General features: G+C 41.8%; 1 protein-coding gene across 11 annotated transcripts in view; it reads left to right on the forward strand.

The window, feature by feature from the left end:
* WWC3 (WWC family member 3) overlaps window positions 1-18,666 on the forward strand; it is a 176,344-nt gene that overhangs the window by 91,182 nt on the left and 66,496 nt on the right. For all 11 annotated transcript variants that reach the window (XM_039500168.1, XM_039500169.1, XM_039500162.1 and 8 more), the window contains exons 6-8: window positions 6,393-6,522; window positions 11,140-11,277; window positions 13,520-13,593. In XM_039500168.1, coding sequence (XP_039356102.1) covers window positions 6,393-6,522; window positions 11,140-11,277; window positions 13,520-13,593 — 342 coding nt within the window. The remainder of the gene's footprint in view (window positions 1-6,392; window positions 6,523-11,139; window positions 11,278-13,519; window positions 13,594-18,666) is intronic.

Raw genomic sequence — 18,666 nt, forward strand, 5'->3', positions numbered from 1 at the left:
GTTGTTCAAATTCAGCCTCTTGGCGCTGAGCCTCAGTGGTCCAGATCTGAGTGACGCTTTCACCCTTCCTTTCACAAATATTATAAAGCGTACAGCACATGGCTATAAGCATAGGAATATTGTCATCAGCCAGATCCAGTCTCCTATATAGACAGCGCTAGTGGGCCTTTAAATGGCCAAAGCACACTCTATAGTCATTCTGCACTTGCTCAGCCTGTTGTTGAACTGCTCCTTGGTCTTTCAAGCATTTGAAGAAATATGAAGAAAAATTAAGTTAGGATCAGAGAAATTGCTATAAAGGATCAGAATTATGGTCCATCTTGTCTCTGACAGTGGCCAATACCAGATATTTCAAAGAAAGATGAAACAGTCTACATAATGGACAATAATAATGTATTCAAAGGGGAAGTTTATTTCAATCTCCTGTTATTTAGTGGCTTGATTATGCCTTGATAGTTTGTGCCTTACACATTTTTTATTGTATCTAAGGTACTGTGAATGTTCTTACTATTCATATATATACATTATTTATTTGAATGCTGCTACTTTTTTAATAAATGGAAATATCTTCTTAGTGTTGTCTTCAAAACTAGCAATTTATGAATGGGCATATGACTTTGGAAGAATATTAATTAATAGTAACTTTGTGCATTCTTTAGAACAGTGTTTCCCAAATGATTGGTCTTAAGCCATTGGTGTCTTCCAGGAAGAGTCTAGGTTTGTCACCTGTCACCCTTCCAATCAGTCCCCGCCTCCATGTGTGCCCCAAAACACTAACCCCAACCTCTCACTTCTGCTGGGCCGTGGCAGCAGGCAACGATGTGGGGAGCAAGATCTGGTCAGCGTGGAGGAAGTGGTGGGAGCTAGTGAATGGACATTTAGCAGTCTGTTGGTGGGTGGGTAGGTGTGTGTGTGGGGGGGAGTGGAGAGTGGGGGAGATGAATGATAGGGAGATCCCTGGTGGGTCACCTTAGTAAAAAGTTTGGGACCCACAGCCTTAGAATATTAGGTCAGCTTGGATTGACTGTATGACAGCCGATCATACTGTAAATAGTATGATTGACAATGACTCTTTGTCTGAGAAAATAAAAACTCACTAATCAGCCTCCAACCCTCCCCCAAGAACATGAATTAGCAGATACTTACCTGTAGTAAATTCCACTTGAAGTTAAATATCTTTCTTTTCTCTAGATGTCAAGCAACAGGAGGGTAGAAGGGGGCCATCTGGCCTAATACTTGGGTTGAATCCAAGTTCTTGACATTAATGTGATCTTGGGTTAAAGCCAACTACTTTCTGTATCATATGAAATTCTTAGTGAGTTAAGGTCACTTTTCCTACAGTGGTTTGGTCTAATCTTGTCAGAATCTTAAACCAGAGCTGCCAGCTCCTAGCATTAAAAAATCACGAGTCAGGCCCAAAAGAATCATGAGTTTTTTTTAAAGTAACACCTTTATGTCCTCTCTGGTGTTTGAAATTTCAGGGTTCATGTTTCCCACCTGTTCTTTGCAACCAGGAGGTTAGTGACATGACTCCAGGAGCTGGAGTCAATAAAATCACCAGAATTAGCAAAATTGCTAAACTTATTGATGGCTTATTTACCAGGTATTGGGAGCCGAGAAAAAAGCCGATCGAGATAAAAAGCGAACCGATACCCCAGCCAACCCCCCCCTCCCTGCCCCAGACCCTGCCTGCCCTGCTCCCCCGCTGCCTCCCCGCGGGCGGACGCGCGGGCGGCGCGCGGCGGCGGCGGGCGGGCGGCGGGGGCGGCGGCGGGCGGGCGCGGGGGGGGGGCGGGCGGGGGGCAGGCGGGACCAGGCGCGGGCGGGGGGGGGGGGAGCCAGGCGGGGGGGCGGGGCGGGGGGGGCGGGGGACCGGCGGCGGGCGGGGGAAGCGCGGGCGGCGGGGCGGGCGGCGGCCAGCGCGGGGCGGGGGCGGGGCGGGGGGGGACCAGGTAGGCGGGGGAGGGGCGGGGAGGGCAGGGCCCGGGGGGGCGGGGGGGGGGGCGGGGCGGGCGGGGCGGAGCGGCGGCGCAGGGGGGCGGCGGGCGGGCGGGACCAGGGCGGGGGCGGGGGGGGCAGGGGCCAGGGGCGGGGGGGCAGGCGAGCGGGGGAGGGGGGGCGCGGGGGCGCGGGGCGGCGGGGCGGGGCGGGCGGGCAGCGGCGGCGGGCGGCGGGGCGGCGGGCGGCCAGGCAGGTAGGGCGGCGGCGGGCGGGGGCGGGGGGGGGGGGGGGCGGGGGCGGGGGCCTGGCGGGGCGGCGGGCGGGCGCGGGCGGCGCGGCGGGCGGGCGCGGCGGGCGGGGCGGGGGGCTGGGGAGGGAGCGGGGGGGGGGGCGGGGTGGGGGGGGGGGGGGGGCGGCGGGCGGGGGCGGCGGCTGGAGAGCGCGGAGCCGGCGGGGGGGGGACACGGTGGGGGGGGGGGGGGGGGGGAGAGATAGGGGGGGTTAGGTCGACGCATATAAGAAATGAGAATAAGACAAGAAGAGTTTGGCGGTTCCACTTGTAAACCGTCGACTTAATAGGATTGGCAAGTTAACCGAGGTCGACATAAATGGGTTCGACTGTAATAGGTTTCCTTTTGGGGTTCCCCCCCCAATTTATTTTGTATTTAAGGTGATAAGACTCCATTGAAAATGGAGTTTCATCAGATTAGTTTATGGAAAGTGGGTGGTGGTAGCACATGCTATATGACGGGGCAAGAGACTTCTCTCTTCAGGCTATATGTAAAGTTATTTTTATACATTGGTATATTCAGTGTCATATTTTAGTATTTTCAGTGTATTTGGCAAATTATCATTTTTATTATCATTTTCCTCCCTCCATATTGCAATTCAACAGCCTCTCTCCTTCAATAAATTTTGAGTTTCTGCTAGTTAGCACTGAGTAGCTCAAGATTGTGTCAGGGTTCTGCTAGCATGGAGTAGCTTAATGACATCTTGCTAGATAGGACATCAAAAGTAAATCTTCGTTAATTGACGCTGTGCAGCTAGTTGTCCTCCTTTTGTGGTGGCTGTCACGCTGTCTGGAGTGGCTCATGACCATGAATGCCTACCTTAGGGCAGACATCGCAAACTGGTGGTATGTTCTATAATTAGGTTTCACCAACGTAGTGACAAATGTGAACTCCCAAAGTAGTACAATAGTCTTACATGGAGTCACAGCCAGTCCCTGTAGACACTCCAGTCTATTTTGTCACCCAGGCAAACTGGACTATGTGATAAGTGGTCATTTACAACAAAAAAAATCATAAAATATTCCAGTTGCACCCACTCCAAAGAGACCAGTCACTCACCTGGGTCGATTTGCGCCCCAGATCTCACACTAAATACAATGCTAGCAGCCAGTTCTGTAGTAAACTAACTAAAGGTGTATTAGTTGAGAAAAAAGGAGTTGTTCAGAGGTTAAAGCAGGTGATAATATATGTAAAGATGAGTCACAGCCTATAACTTTGAAAGGTGGCAGAGATGTAGTAATCTGCCAGTTCACAAAAGTTTTTTAGGGCTATGCAGAGTAACTCTGGGGACCTTAGTCTTCTCTTTCAGTTAGAATCCAAACAGTGCAGAAATGAAGAATTCTTCCTTGTGTCTGTATTTATAGCTTCTCATACAAACCTAGATGACAGCAACAGTTCCCACACAGGCCTCTTCTTCTGAAGGGTCAGGAGGGATGTGCTTAACAAAGTCTTTGATCCTTGATCTCGCACAATGGCTCGTTTTTTGGTTAACGAACGGGTTTTAAGAAGCCATCATTTGCATTCTTTTTTGTTTGATGGGTTACTTAGTTATAGGGATATATACAATGCAGATGTTTGCTGTTATGCTCTGACTTGACATATAGTTGAGCGAGAATAATATATGCAGCATCGTACAAGCATTTTATAAAACACTAACCACAGTCTTCTTCTCTTAACATATACTATTTATTTTGATAATGCTAACATACAGATAAGCAAGACTGGTTTCCAACTATGCACTTGTAAGTTTTCAGGGAGGCCTGGGGCTTTGGCATCAGCTGGCACCTGGTCTGCCAGCCTCATGGTGGCTATAAATCTTCTCTCTATATTTATCTTGTATCATTCTGCTAGAATATGAAAGATAAGTTCCTGTGGTATGCTTGTTCCCTATCATAAATACTTGTTCGCACTTTGATATTTTTGTCATAATTTGCGTTCTATCTAAGCCACAAATCCTTGTTCTTTTTAAAAATATATAAATAAAATTATAATACTTTTGCGGCTTTGACAATACTCGTCAGCTTACCATAAAGAATATTTTCGAACTCTTAGTATCTATAGTACTGTCAATTAAATTCAGTTTGTGAGTATTCTCACTTTGTATTACTGAATCTTTGTATTGAATTATAAGATATCCGCTGACAAATGTCCTTTGTTAGCTGTGGCATATAGCCCATAACAGTATTCTTACTAGCTCTCCTCCTATGCGCACTTTCTCCCCTTAAACACACTTTCTTTTACACTACTGTAGGCATAGAAGTTGAGATTAACATTAATTTCAGTGAGTGGCTGGCTAAATCCCCCAGTCAGCTTTGAAATCTGAATGTTTATTCTAGAAAGTTCTGTAGGGACTCTGGTCTTATTTTTAATTAGTATCTTCAGGAGAGTGGTGAGGATGAGGTAATGGGAGAGGGTTTGTAGGTGTTGGTCTGTCAATGATTATTGATAACAAGTTATAATCAGCCAGCTGTTGACAGAGTGATTTAATGGTTGAGCAGCAGAACCCATCAGAGATATCTGGACCTGTACTAGGTCTGTCAACCCCCTAACAGGTCTTCCCTGAAAGAAGCTGACCTTAACCTGGAGCAAGAAGTGATCTGGCTATGATAAAGATGTTCTCTTCACACCCCCAACTCCCAGACCAAAGATAAGATCCAGAGTGTGTCCTACTGTGAATTGAGTTGGAAATTTTGTGGGACAGTCCTGTGATTTCAAGCTGGCCATGAGATCTCATTTTGATGTGAACACTGAAATCCAGCAGAAAGAATAAGTATTGATTATTCCTGGTTAGGCTGGATATCAATCAGAACTTCTTGACAATAAAACCTGAGTCTTTACAAATGTCTCCCAAGGAAAATTGTGAGAGTCCCATCACTAGTCATTTTTAAAACAAGACTGAACAAAGTCCTAGGACAGGGGTTGGCAACCTTTGGCACACAGCTCGCCAGGGTAAGCACCTTGGCAGGCCGGGCCGGTTTGTTTCCCTGCCGCATTCGGAGGTTCAGCCGATCCCGGCACCCACTGGCTGGGGTTCGCTGTTCCAGGCCAATGGGGGCAGCAGGAAGCGGTGGCCAAAACATCCCTCGGCCCGCACCACTTCCTGCCGCCCCCATTGGCCTGGAGCGGTGAACCCAGCCAGTGGGAGCCACAATCAGCTGAACCTGTGGACGCTGCAGGTAAACAAACCGGCCTGGACCTTCAGAGTGCTTACCCTGGTGAGCCATGTGCCAAAGGTTGTTGATCTCTGTCCTAGGAAAAATGCTGTAAAGAGCAAGGATGGTGATTAATTGGAGAGTGTTCAGAGAAGAGCCACAAGAATGATTATAGTACAGTATTAGAAAACATGCCTTATAGTGGTAGACTCAAGAAACTCTATCTACTTAACATAACAAAGAGAAGGTTAAGGGGTGACTTGATCTCAGTCTAGAATTACCGACATGGGGAACAGATATTTGATAATGGACTCTTCGGTCTAGCAGACTAAGATATAACAAGATCCAGTGACTGAAAGTTAGACAAATTCATATTGGAAATAAGGTGTAAATTTTAACAGTGAGGGTAATGAACTATTTGAATCAGTTACCAGTGGTTGTGGCGGATTCCCCATCACTGACCATTTTAAAATCAAGATTGGATGTTCCTTTAAAAGAGATGCTCTAGATCAAAAGGAATTATTTTGGGGGAGTTCTATGGATTGTGTTATATAGGAGGTCAGACTAGATGATCACAATGGCCCCTTCTGGCCTTGGAATCTATGAATCAATGCTGCATTGGCAGGGAATTGGAGCAGCTTACACTAATGGGTCTATTTCAACTTGACCATCTGTGATACTACTTTGTAAGTTAATTTTATTTTTATTACATAAAACTGCCTTTTGAGTGTATGTTTATGTTGCACAAACTGTGAACTCTGATTCCGGAGGTTAAAAACAGGAAACTTGTCAGTTCTGGGGAAGCTGAGTTGGGCCAACTGCATTGCCTTTTCAGTTTCCTGGTTCATAGTCAGATAACTTTAGAATGTTATAAATACTTGGTGTTTGTTAATTCAAAGTAAATATACCATTTTATTCATAGAAATGAAGTGGCATATTAGCAACCAATACTTTCGGAACCTTTGCATAATTAGTTAACTTTTAAATTTCTCTGAATTTTTGCCAACAGGATTGATCGTAAGATGTCAAGTGCTCATACAAATTATAAACTGGATGAAGCCCAGGCCATAATGAATGAGCTCCGAACCATAAAAAAGGCTATTTGTATGGGTGAGAAAGAAAGGCAGGACCTTATGCAGGTAAGAAACTTTCTACTGAATGAATAGCTACAAAAAAGTAACTTCCCCTGGTCTCTGCTGTTTTCCCTTGTTTGTAGGTGCATAGGAGTTGCTAAACTGAATCAGAATAGTGGTGTGATCTACTCTGATATTCTGTCTGACATTGATCAGAAGTAGAGGAGAGGTGCAAAACACACATCTTGAACAATTTATGCAGTAACCTGCTTATCTGGAAAGTTTCTTCCTAATCCCTATCAGTTAGTGGTTGGCCTACGTCCTGAGCCTCAGAGTTCATATCCCTGGATCATTTATACCCTAGATAGTATAACTAAATCTTCTTCTTATTCATATCAATGTCTCCTCTTTATTTGAATCCATTTACACTCTTAACTTCACGGATACCTTGAGTTCCACAGAGTAATTATGTTACATAAGAAAATATATTCTTTGATCGGTTTTACGTTACTTGTCTTTTAATTTCATTTTGTGTTCTCTTGTTGTTTGTATAATGAAACAGGGTAAAGAAGGGAATGTGCTAATCCACTTATTATTTTATATATATACTATGTTTCCTCCTATCTTTAAAGTATGAAGTGTTTATTTTATTAACTTTTCCTCATTTAGAATCTATCCAGGCCTCGAATAATATTTTTGCCTCTTGACCATTGTAGTTTGTGCTATGGCCTTTTAAAAATTCAGTGGTCTACCTTTTTGGCTTCAAGAGCCAGCGGAGGAATACCAGTACTATGATGTACTAGTCCAGATAAATGGAATGTAATCGCATATGATTGCATGAAGCCTCTTCATCCCTATCTCACTACCATTAGGCATTAACCTCCCCCTTTCCTTTTTTTTAAGTCTCAACTTCATACCATATGTTAGCTTTATACACCGTATGAAAAAAACCCAGAGAGCCTGTGGGCTTGGAAAGATGACAAGGGTAGTTCTGTTAAATCAGCTCTGCTGTATGCGAAAGGCAATATCTTTGCTGCTAACTTTTAGGAGCCTAGTAAATTAATATAGCCTTTCAAATATATCTTTCATCTCTCTCTGCAGTAGTTTCATCATGTTCTGTTAGCTTTTTTAATTATCTGGGTATCTTGTAATCTGCTTATATTATGTTTCCATAGTTTAAAAATTATGCAGTCTCTGAAGCATTACCCAAAGGTCAGCTGATGGACTACAAAACATTGTCTAAGTAGGCAGAACAGTGAAGTCACTATTAAAAATTTTAGCCTTCCTTGGCAACTTTCAGTATATTTGCTATTTTGTATTGGCCAACTTTTAAAATGGTTTTCAGCCTTCCACATGCCCTGGCTAGTGAGAATGATTAGAAAAGCAATTCTTCCTGGATTCCATAATGCACATTTGGGGAAAGTAACTGGCAGTTTAAAGATTTGGGTGTGAGAAATCTTGGATCAGCTCAACTACTGGCCTTGTTTTAACTCTCCCACTAGACTATTCTATTTATTCTTATGTCTTAACCCAGCAACACAGTGTCCACCTGACAGACTGAGAAGTCTTGAGAATTGCACCTTTAAACCAAACTTTAAGTGTGATAGCAGTGGCCTGAAAAGTTCTATTAAGTAATTACAAATCTAGTATCAAGTTAAATGCCATGGACTGAAATGGGTCCTCTGGCAAGCCTGGAATAGAAGTCATATAGAACAAATGAGAAATTTAGGATGATATTGGTAGTTGGTTTTAGATCTGTTTTACTGATGAGAATTGAAGTTGTCACAGTTGTATATTTCTTCCAGTGCATTTTATGGTGCAATAGTCTTTAATATTAATTTGTTTCAAAATTAGTAGTTAGGATAAATGGACACAAATCAGACATTAGGAATGGCAATATACAAAAACCTGTAGGAGAACACTTCAACCTCCCTGGCCACACAATAGCAGATTTTAAGGTGGCCATCCTCCAGCAAAAAAACTTTAGGACCAGACTCCAGAGAGAAACTGCTGAGCTCCAATTCATTTGCAAATTTAACACCATCAGTTTAGGACTAAACAAAGACTGTGAATGGCTTGCCAATTACAGAACCAGTTTCTCCTCCCTTGGTTTTCACACCTCAGCTGCTGGAACAGGGCCCCATCCTCCCTGATTGATCTAACCTCGTTATCTCTAGCCTGCTTCTTGCTGGCTTATATATACACACCTGCCCCTGGAAATTTCCACTGCTTGCATCCGAAGAAGTGGGTATTCACCCACGAAAGCTCATGCTGCAAAACATCTGTTAGTCTATAAGGTGCCACAGGATTCTTTGCTGCTTATTCAGTTTCGGCATACTTTACAATCCTGATCCAATTTTAAGATTTAACAAAATAACTGTGTTTCAAAATATGAGTATCTCAGTTATATAGAACCAGTATGAAGTCTGTTTAAAATTTTCCATATTACTCTTACATTTTAAAATCTGCTTAGCAGGCGAAGGAAAAAAAAACCTCACAATAAACACATTTTGGAAAAAGCAGTGGTTATGGAGGAGTTGGGAGTTTTATGTGTAAACACTTCGTAAACTATTCCAGAAAGAGGAAATAGAAAACTTCATAACTACCTCTTAATCTAAATCTGTAAGGTGTAGGCAGTGGACCTAAACATAGCAGAGGTGACTCAGTCTTCTGTATGTGCTCAGAAAACAACTGGCTGTTGTAGAAATATGATAATTGGATGAGGATATGTGGGAGAAGAGTTTGAGGCAAGGAAGGAAGAGGTGGACAGGTTTAAACTGGGTGCTGTGGTTAGAAATAATGCCATATATGTGGTGTCATTGCTCCAGAAAGATGAGGGAATGTTTATAAAGGTTTGTGTGTGTAGTTAGACTTCTGAGAGCTGCTCTTCCCCCCGTGCCTCCCAAGTATATATTCATATTGATTTTGTTGTCTGCTCCGGTGTGTGTTTTCTTTTTTAATTTTAACATCCATCAACAGCCCTGGGGAGATTTTCTTTTTTTTACTGGGTTGGGAGATTGAGTAGGAAATATTGAAGTGGAAGAGTTGTTTCTATCTAACATGAAGTACATGTTGCCCCAAAATTGTGTCTGATAGTGTGTGTATTTGGCATAGTGTCCTCAGGATAGAGCGATGAAGTGAGAGAAGTTTCAGGCAGAAGACCCTCATTGTCCTACACCCAGCACAGCTACATTTCCCCTGTACCTCATGGAGATGAATGGCTTTGAGCAGGGCAGTACAGATGAAAGTGGGACCACACCATGTGGTGGAGCATGTGTGGAAATCAGAGGGCACCAGGCCCCTCTCCTCTATTAGCTTTCAGGAAGGGCTTTTTTCTTGCTTCTGTAGTTGTCCAATTGTAAGCAAGGAGGAGATGCCAGTAGTACCATGTTGTCTGCAGTTCTTTGTGAGCTACGGTTTGAGAACCACTCAGCTATATTGTGTCCTTTTTATCTTAATAAATTGGGTGTGCCTAATAACTACAGGTTGTTGCAAATTAGCAATCCCCATAGGAACCTAAAATCAGCAAACTCTGTTTCACTGGCACTGAGCCTCTGTAGTTTAGAATCAGATTAGTTCTTTAAGTAACAGTCTTCTACCTGATGCTGGTCAGTATGGTTATAGTAGGTTAACTTAATTTTTGATGGGATTTGTTAGTGTGAGTTTTCTTTTTGGGAACGTGTGGGAGAAGTTTATTTAAATATTTTATGTTTAAATTTTTCACAGTGGAGTATGCCAGTGGTCTCTCTCATGCATGCCAGGCTATGGTTTTTGTTTTAATTGTGGCAAAAGAAAAAAAAATCTTTTTTGAAAACATTTGGTTGCAGGAGAGGGTGAATAATCAAGAAGTCGAATCATGAAATTAAAAGTTAGCTATTTATCCTGAAGAGAAACTCTGATTAATGGGAACTTTAAAAACCCCAAATCCTGATGTCTAAGTTTGTATAAAAATCATGATATTGACTTTCTTCTTTTAACATTTCATTTAAGAAATTGAAAACTTGCCTTCTATCTGGCAGTTGCTATTTTGCATGATTGTGTCTTACCTGCCCTTCTCCCTCTGTGCTGTTCTACACCCTTACCTACACAGTTTGCTCAGCTCCACAGATTTCATAATGCTGCCCTACCTGCAATCCAGGTGGAAAAACCTCTCTGGTTGCATGGACCTTGCGATTGTAGAATCTAGGGGTGAAATTAACTGTGATTAAAATTGAAGCAGTGGGTGATATTTTTTCAGGATGGGTGAGGGATTAGTCACTGAGGAGTGTCCTGTGTTTGAGGCAGGGGCAGGTAAGACATGGCCCTCTCTGTCTGTCCTGGAAGCTGGCAGCTGCCGTGTATAAAGTCAGAACTATTCACAGCTCTGAAAACTGAAACTTTGACAGATATTTCTTAGCTATTTGTTGTTCTTGGATTTAAACTACATTCGTTTTAATATACACTTACATACAGTATACAATCATTGGGGGTTTTTGGAAATTGAGTTTTCAAAACAAAGTTCCCATTTCACAGAATGAAATGATAAATTTGACTTTCTTACAGGTAGCTTTTTTTAATAAACATCCTGTTATATCCCAATAATAGAAAAAGTAGTGGGTGGAGTAATTCTACTAGTTTTTTTTTTTTAAATGGACAACCAAAATTAGATTCTATTAGATCTCCTTTTTAATGTTCTTTTTTTAGAGCCTGGCGAAGCTAACAGATGGATTCAGGAATAGCTGTTGTATTACAGACTCTCTGCACAATTCTAGTTCACTCAGTGATTCCTGTTTACCTCAACAACACTGTGATGCTTGTTCTCAAACTGACATCACTGGAGAGGTATGTGTTCCAATGCAAGATGTTTGCTGTGGAAAATAAGCTGCTTTTGTGTTAGTCACATGATTATGGTTTGTTTTCCATTTTAATTCAAAGATGTTTTGGCTGCAGTGGAATGGATGCTGGTTTTTTCCCTCCATTTTTAAAAGAATCCATTTTGGTTTAATAGTGTGCAAATAATGTTCACTAGTTATGTGCTTTGTGATTCTAATCCTCAAACATGCAAAAGGCCTTTGTGAAATGTTTACAAAGGAATCTGCTCCTCAGTTCCATCAGTCTGGGCTGAAGCAATCACTTTCTTACCATTGCTATGACTAATGGGCAGATGGCAAAGTAGACCCTGAATAATAGTTCCCCGCAGGCGTGTTCACAAGCCTCCCAGACTATGGTTTTGCCTTTTTATAGTGCAATTGTTGCCAGCTGTTGGCACCAAACATCAAACTTTTACTAGTATTACAGCCATGCTGGAGGGTAAAAAATAAAGGGTTGTAAGTGCCCAGTTTTACATTTGCCTCAAGGACCTGTTACCCTCTGACCTGTCAAGTTTTTTCTTTACCCACACTTGGTTTCGTCTTTTGATATGGATTAAAAGTTTCAAGATCTAAATTGATCTCTACTCCTTTCTTCCAAAATAAAGGGAAGTTTACAATTTAAATAAGGTCTCTAATTTTTTTTTTTAAATAAGAATCCACTTCTTTCTTGAGCTGGTTGGTCAGGCTTTCGCTGTCATTTCCTTCAAGCTCTTCTTTAAAACATGTTCAAGAAAAGTAAAAGAGCACCATACTTAAACAACCCAATGTGAATTACACTGTTGTGTGCATGCCTGTTAAAGTGGTTACCATGCACTGTTACTTTGGTCATTTGAATTAGGTTTTCATGGGCAAAAAGTAAGCAACTGCTTCTGAGGAAACTTGAAGTGGAGTTGAGAGCCCATTCACAGTGAGATAGTAGAAGAATTTGAATGTTACTTCAGATACAAAGCTTGTTACAATTCAAGAGCTTTAAGTTAATGGCTTTTTCTGAGTGTTGTATACAATGCATTTTTTCTTTGGTCTGTTTTCCCTCAAGTCCCTTTCACCCATGTGTGATGGATGAGTAGAAAGGGAAATTTTTATAAATATGACATGTAATTGTGGTCTGTGAAGAGTTTGAAGGAACTGATCTGGCACTAAACTTTTCTCACATGGTCCAAAGTGAGAGTCGTGTGGTACAATTGGAAAGTCATTTGTTGAAATTGCAGTATCCTAGTTTACCAAAAGGATAATAGCCATGTTCTCTGCTTCAGAATGCACATTGAATATCATCCACGACAAACCAACTATGGTATATTTTGAAGACTGTTTGTATAGTATACATTTGATTAGAAAATATAAATGTATATCTGCATAGGGATAACCCTTGCACTCCTGAATTTGAAAAATATTCTGCAGTGGGGGAATTAGTATCAGCTGGTGGTTGTGAGTGGGAAATTGGTGGATTGTGTTACCTGTGCCTGAAGATGCATAGAGTAGGACAGGGAACTGACAGGGGACTAGAAGCTCAGTGATCTGGTGTGTATGGGGATCCAGAGAAGTTATAGCTATTAAGCTATATGTGGCTGGCTTGGGGAGGAACTAAAGCTGCATGTGATGGAGCATATTGCCCAAGGAGGGTTTGCAGACCTTTTGATTCAAGAAGCAGTTGTAGCACATTGGAATAAAACTGTTTAATTTGTTGTTTATTTCTAGATAAATTTAAGGCAAAGAGCCATGGATTTCAGGGACTAAAATACTGAGTAATGCTTCAACATATAGGGAACGTCTTTCTTTTTGCTTTGGAAGCAAAACCCCAATGACTTTGCACTGACTTTTCCCATAAAATAAGAATACTACTGTAATAAGCAATTAAATATTGCACTCGTTTGATACATCCTATTCTTTACATTTTGAGCTCTGATTTAGGAAGGTCTTGACAATGCATAATTAAGTGTTTCTAACTAATTTTATTTCCATAAAGCCAGTTTACTGAGAGGGCTAACTTTACAGTTACTGCACCTTTGGTAATTTATTAAGAACACAATTTCATATCTTAAGAATCGAAACTATCTCTTGCAGACACATTTTTATTTGAAACATTGACAGTTTTTTGGTAAGCTTGGGTGGGGAGACAACATTTTATTTATATTCTTTTTACAATGTTTGTTACTAATGTGTATTGTGTTTCGCCACCTTTCCTTCTCTTCCTGGTCCTCAACTCCAAAAAATAGTTTTGCTTTGATGATAAAACGAGACTTGTGGACAAAGTAAGACTGAGCTGGCAATATGAAGAGGCCAAAAAGAGGTAAGTAAACTTAAGCCTATTTTCTGTTCTTTGTGACCGAAGCTTTGGAAATAGATTTGAAACCAAGCAATGATATCACTTTCAGTGTGCCTCCTGAAAGATAGATTAACTGTATTTGCTAGTGCTTAGTCCAGAGCTAGTTGAGGTTTACTGTAACATAACATTATCAGTAAGATTACAATATTTGTTTTCAGGAGAAAATCAAAGTGTCAGACATATCAGAAGCCCCATAAACACACAAAGTTGCATTAGTTTAAAACTGTGGTTTTAAAGTGGCTTTGTTAAACCATTGCAAAACCCTGTGTGGACACTCTTAAATTAATTTAAATCCACTTTATATCTGTTTAGCTCGTGTTGGTAAATTTACAGGGCAAGCTAAACCAGTATAACCAGTTTTAAGTCAATATACGTATGACTGCATACGTATGACTTGCACTAGTTTAACTAAATCAGTGTAGATAAGGCTTAAAACTCAAAACAAGCAAGTGAAAACAAAACTTTCTTAACTGAACAGCAGTGCTTTTAAACTTTTAAGATCTTTAATTAACAAAGGGTGTTTCTTATTTTTAAAAACAAAATGTTTGAAAATTGGTTCATCCTTCACTAATTCCTTCCGTCATATCTGTCTACCTAGTGATTTGACTTACTTTTTTTTTTTTGCTAGTGTATCAATCCTGCAGAACCAACATAACTCTGTTTAAAAGTAAATTGGACACTCTTCTGGTTTATGCATCAAGAACATTGTTAACTAATTTCTGTTTGCAGTGCTACAAATGCAGCTCCATTCTCCTCAAATTATGTTCTCAGTTACACCTGTGCAATTCCATTGACACTGATAGGGTATTACTAGTATAAATGGTAATTTGAGGACAATAAGATTGCATTGCTGTAACAGTGATTTTTATAGGCAAGATTGGTAGCACCATTATTAAGATTACCCGACACCTCCCACAACAACATGTTCAGTAGCGTATAACTTTGCCAAAAGTCAACGTTTGGGTCTGACATTTTCCAAGTCAGATGTCTGCCTTACCCAACATTTTTCAACATTTCAAACAAAGTGGTTCAGGCATTTCTGAGAATGAGGCTAGAAAAAATAGATCTCTTGCTCATGATAAATTCTGGTGACCTTTTCTTTTGGAAGCTATAGCACCCCCATGCTTTGAAGCAGAGTCTTGACATTTGGCAGGGGGTGGGGGTAACACTGTGTCAGGGATTTGCTTTTCTCCATCTCTGTTAAATCAGAATGATCTTGGCCAAGTTTGAATAATTGCATTTCACACTTGTTTAATGATGACTTGCCAAAACTTCACAGCTAAATTCTTTGAAGATTCTGTCCATACTGAGCATAACTCCAGCCCAGGCTGAGCAAGACTTGTCCTGTAATTGCTGCTGCGGACCACGGCTGGGCACCAGGACTGAAAGCAGGGAGGCTGACTCTCATGTTCTCAGTGCACTGCTACTGGACCCAGGAAGTGAGCAGCAGGAAGCTGTCTGATGTGAATTCAGAGGGCACAAGAGCTGGATGTAGGAGGAAAGGAGAGGGAAGAAGTAGATTGGAGCAAAGAATTGGGCAGAGGTGACTGGGATTGGCTGGGCAGAGAGACTAGAACTGGGAGACAGATTGCAAGGAACCTAGGGAGAGAGACTGGGATTGAAAGCCAGTGAGGATGGAGAACCTGGGTAGTGGAGGATGGGACTGGAGGCTGGGGGAAAGAGGGGAAAACAGATTAGACAAGGTTCTGAGAGAGGGGGAACTGGGTGGGCAAGGAGCCAGGGGGTGAGGAGGAACTGGGAATAGCTGAAAAAGGAGTATGGGAGGAGGAGTCCAGGGGGTGAGACAAGGATTTGTTGGGCAGTGAGATTGGGATTAGGGTTAGAAGCCTGAGGAGTGGAGGCTGGGACTGGCTAGGTGAGGAGAATGGCACTAGGACGAAGAGCGAGGGGTGGGAAGGAGGCGGACATGTTGCAAGGCATGGAGCAGAAGAAGTCTGTGTTCACCAGAGACACTCCCTCCAAAGGCTGGAGTGGAATTTAAGATTCCTGAGCTTCCTCTGCTGCCAGTAGATATCACTGAAACCCACTGTCAGTGTGTGTGTTTCATCCACCTCTACTGCTGGACCACACAGAGCAGCGGTGCCCCAACTTTTCCTGTCGCGCTCCATACCAATAATGGAGGAGCTTGAGTTGATGGTGGAGCTGGGGGCAGAATTGTGGATGGGCGAGGAATTGGGGCAGAGGCAGAGTTGACCTGGGGGCAGAGAGGGAATGAGGGCAGAACTGGGCTGGATGACGAGTAGGGGATGGAGTAGAGCTGTGGCTGGGGCCAGAACTGGGCTGGGGCAGAGTGGGACTGGGTGGTGCTTCCTACCCACCCCTCGTCCCCCTGGCCCTGCTAGACTCCCTGAACATTCCTCAGGCCTCCCTATGGGGGCACACCCCATAGTTTGGGGACCCCTTAGTTCAAATGGCAGAAGTCTGTGGGAGATCTAAAGGTTCCAATGGTACTAATCATCCATGTAGGTGTCAGTATGATGCTATTTGATAGAATTTTTGTTTTTTCAGTTTGTTTTTTTAAAAAGCAAGGCATTTACACAAAACCTGTGTTAAAAGAACACCATTACAGTTGCAAAGTCAAGCATTTAGAAGTTAAGAAATGCCAGAATTAAGGCTGTCTATGCATCCTTTGTGCATACAAGCAATGTGATAAAATCTTTAATTACATGATCTCACATATTTTTTTCCTGTAGTGAAAGGGAGGCTATAGTCTCCAGGACCCGTTTCACGTGTACCAGAAGTTGGGAGGTGTGTAGTGAATTAGGCAGTGGCGTGCAGGAAGAGAATGGAGGGTGTCATTGTTAAGGCAGTTAAATGCTGCCCTGGAGAACAGGATTCTACCCTGCCCCTGTCACAGAAGTCCTGTGTGATGCTAGTCAATCACTTGTTTCAAGGCTGGTAGTTGGAAGAACTTCTATTTAATTAAAAAAAAGCACTGTGTTTTACTTTGTTTTATAAGACCTAATTTAATCTGAAAATTTGAGGGAAGCTAGCAATTTAACTCTTTGATTTGGTTAAAAGTTTTTCGAAGTAGTTGCTCCTTTTCATCTACTTCAAAGAGTTAAGGAATCCCGTTTTGTTCGTTAGGGCCAACATGTATGCCACTTAATTTCCAACTGTGATTGTGAGTTGGGAGGGAAGGAAAAAAACCTAATATTAGTTTTTATATAATTGGGAAAACATGACTGAGGAATGATTGAAAAGATATAGACATTATAATGTACAATGTTTTAACACACTAGTTACAAACCTGTTAAAAACACTGGCCCATTGGTGCTCTGAATAGTGCAGCTCACTGCGATCATAAACCTAGAGGGAAGGCCATAGGAATTAGAAAGGATCTTGGTTTGGGCAGCAATGAAAGAACATGCTGAAACAGTCAACTTCTGTAAATCACCTTTGTCCAGATTTTCCTCGTCCATCCCTCCACGAATGCAAGTCAACGCCACACCACTCCATTTTGTTGCAAGTGCGCTCTTTTCACTTATGGCCAAAGAGTTTTATCATGGGATCGGCCCAGCACATTTACGGTCTGCCCAGTGGTCACTTGGGGTCTCTGGGGATCCGGTCACTGATGTGGGTTGTCCACCTATTGTCTTGCCTGGAGTCTACATGACCCGCCCATCTTTGCTTTGCATCGTACATTGCCTGCACTACATAACTTCTGTAAATGCACTCTATAGATAGGGGGTCAGCAACCTTTCAGAAGTGGTGTGCCAAGTCTTCACTTAATCACTCTAATTTAAGGTTTCACGTGCCAGCAATACATTTTAACAGTTTTAGAAGGTCTCTTTCTATAAGTCTATAATATATAACTAAACTATTGTTATATGTAAAGTAAATAAGGTTTTTAAAATGTTTAAGAAGTGTCATTTAAAATTAAATTAAAATGCAGAGCCCCCTGGGCCAGTGGCCAGGATCTGGGCAGTGTGAGTGCCACTGAAAATCAGCTTGTGTGCCGCCTTCGGCACCCGTGCCATAGGTTGCCTACCCCGCTATAGATATAGTGCCATATGACATGCTACAGAGAAATTGGTCAAAGGCTTTGCCCCACATTTACATTCTAGGAGAGATGTGACATTGATCAAGGATGCAGGAGAGAAGTGAGGTTTATGCAATATAATATAATAGGGGTTATTTGTATCTTACTGTATAAATCATGTGGGACAGGGTGTTAATTAGATTTTCCGAGGTACAATCAGATATTCTACATGTCCTTCCCAGAAATTTTTTTGTTTGATGTCAGGAAAAACATGGTGGTGGCTTCTTTGTGGTGTAGCATGTAGCACAAGCATAAATAGAGGGGAAATGCTGAGCATTTCACTAAGTGTGAAGTATTTTTGTTATCTGAACATCAAGAAGTGACCTGGTTAAAACCTTTCTCTACGAACTACATTTAGACATTTTTTATTGAATAAAAAAGGCCCTCTGTATTAAAAATATTTTTCTAAAATTGCCACTAGGATACAATTTTGCTATCCAGGGATAACAGCTTTGACAATGAACTATTGTTCAACAGAAGTGTGTTAGTTGCTTTAAAAAAGTCTTTATTTTGCCCAGTATAATGTATAGTAGTGATCGGCATTTTAAGTTTTGAGTGGAACTGCACAAAGCTCAATTTGCCCCTACCAGTTATCTCTGGTTACATTCTTCATTTATCATGCATTCCTTCCCTTTAGCTTGCTGGCATTTCTGTAGAGCTTTTGTCTCCATTAAATATTTTTGTCTTCAGCCTTGCTTAGCTGATGAAACATCTACTGTAACTGCACAGCGTGGGTGCAGGAATGTGCTGTGTTGGATTAAAATCTACAAACTAGAAAATTAAAATGCTGGAGTATATAATAATTGTAAAACATTTTACCATGACTCCTTACTTCTTAAATGTAACATGGAATCAATCTGTTATGCTGGTAGCACACAGCAAATCAGTACACTATACAAGTTCTTCTTTTGGGGGGAAAAAACAAACAAGTTAACAGAAAATTTAAAATATACTCAGTGTAGAGTGGAAACCAC

The sequence above is a fragment of the Mauremys reevesii genome, linkage group 1, assembly GCF_016161935.1.
Source record: "Mauremys reevesii isolate NIE-2019 linkage group 1, ASM1616193v1, whole genome shotgun sequence".
In the NCBI taxonomy this organism is placed as follows: Eukaryota; Metazoa; Chordata; order Testudines; family Geoemydidae; genus Mauremys; species Mauremys reevesii.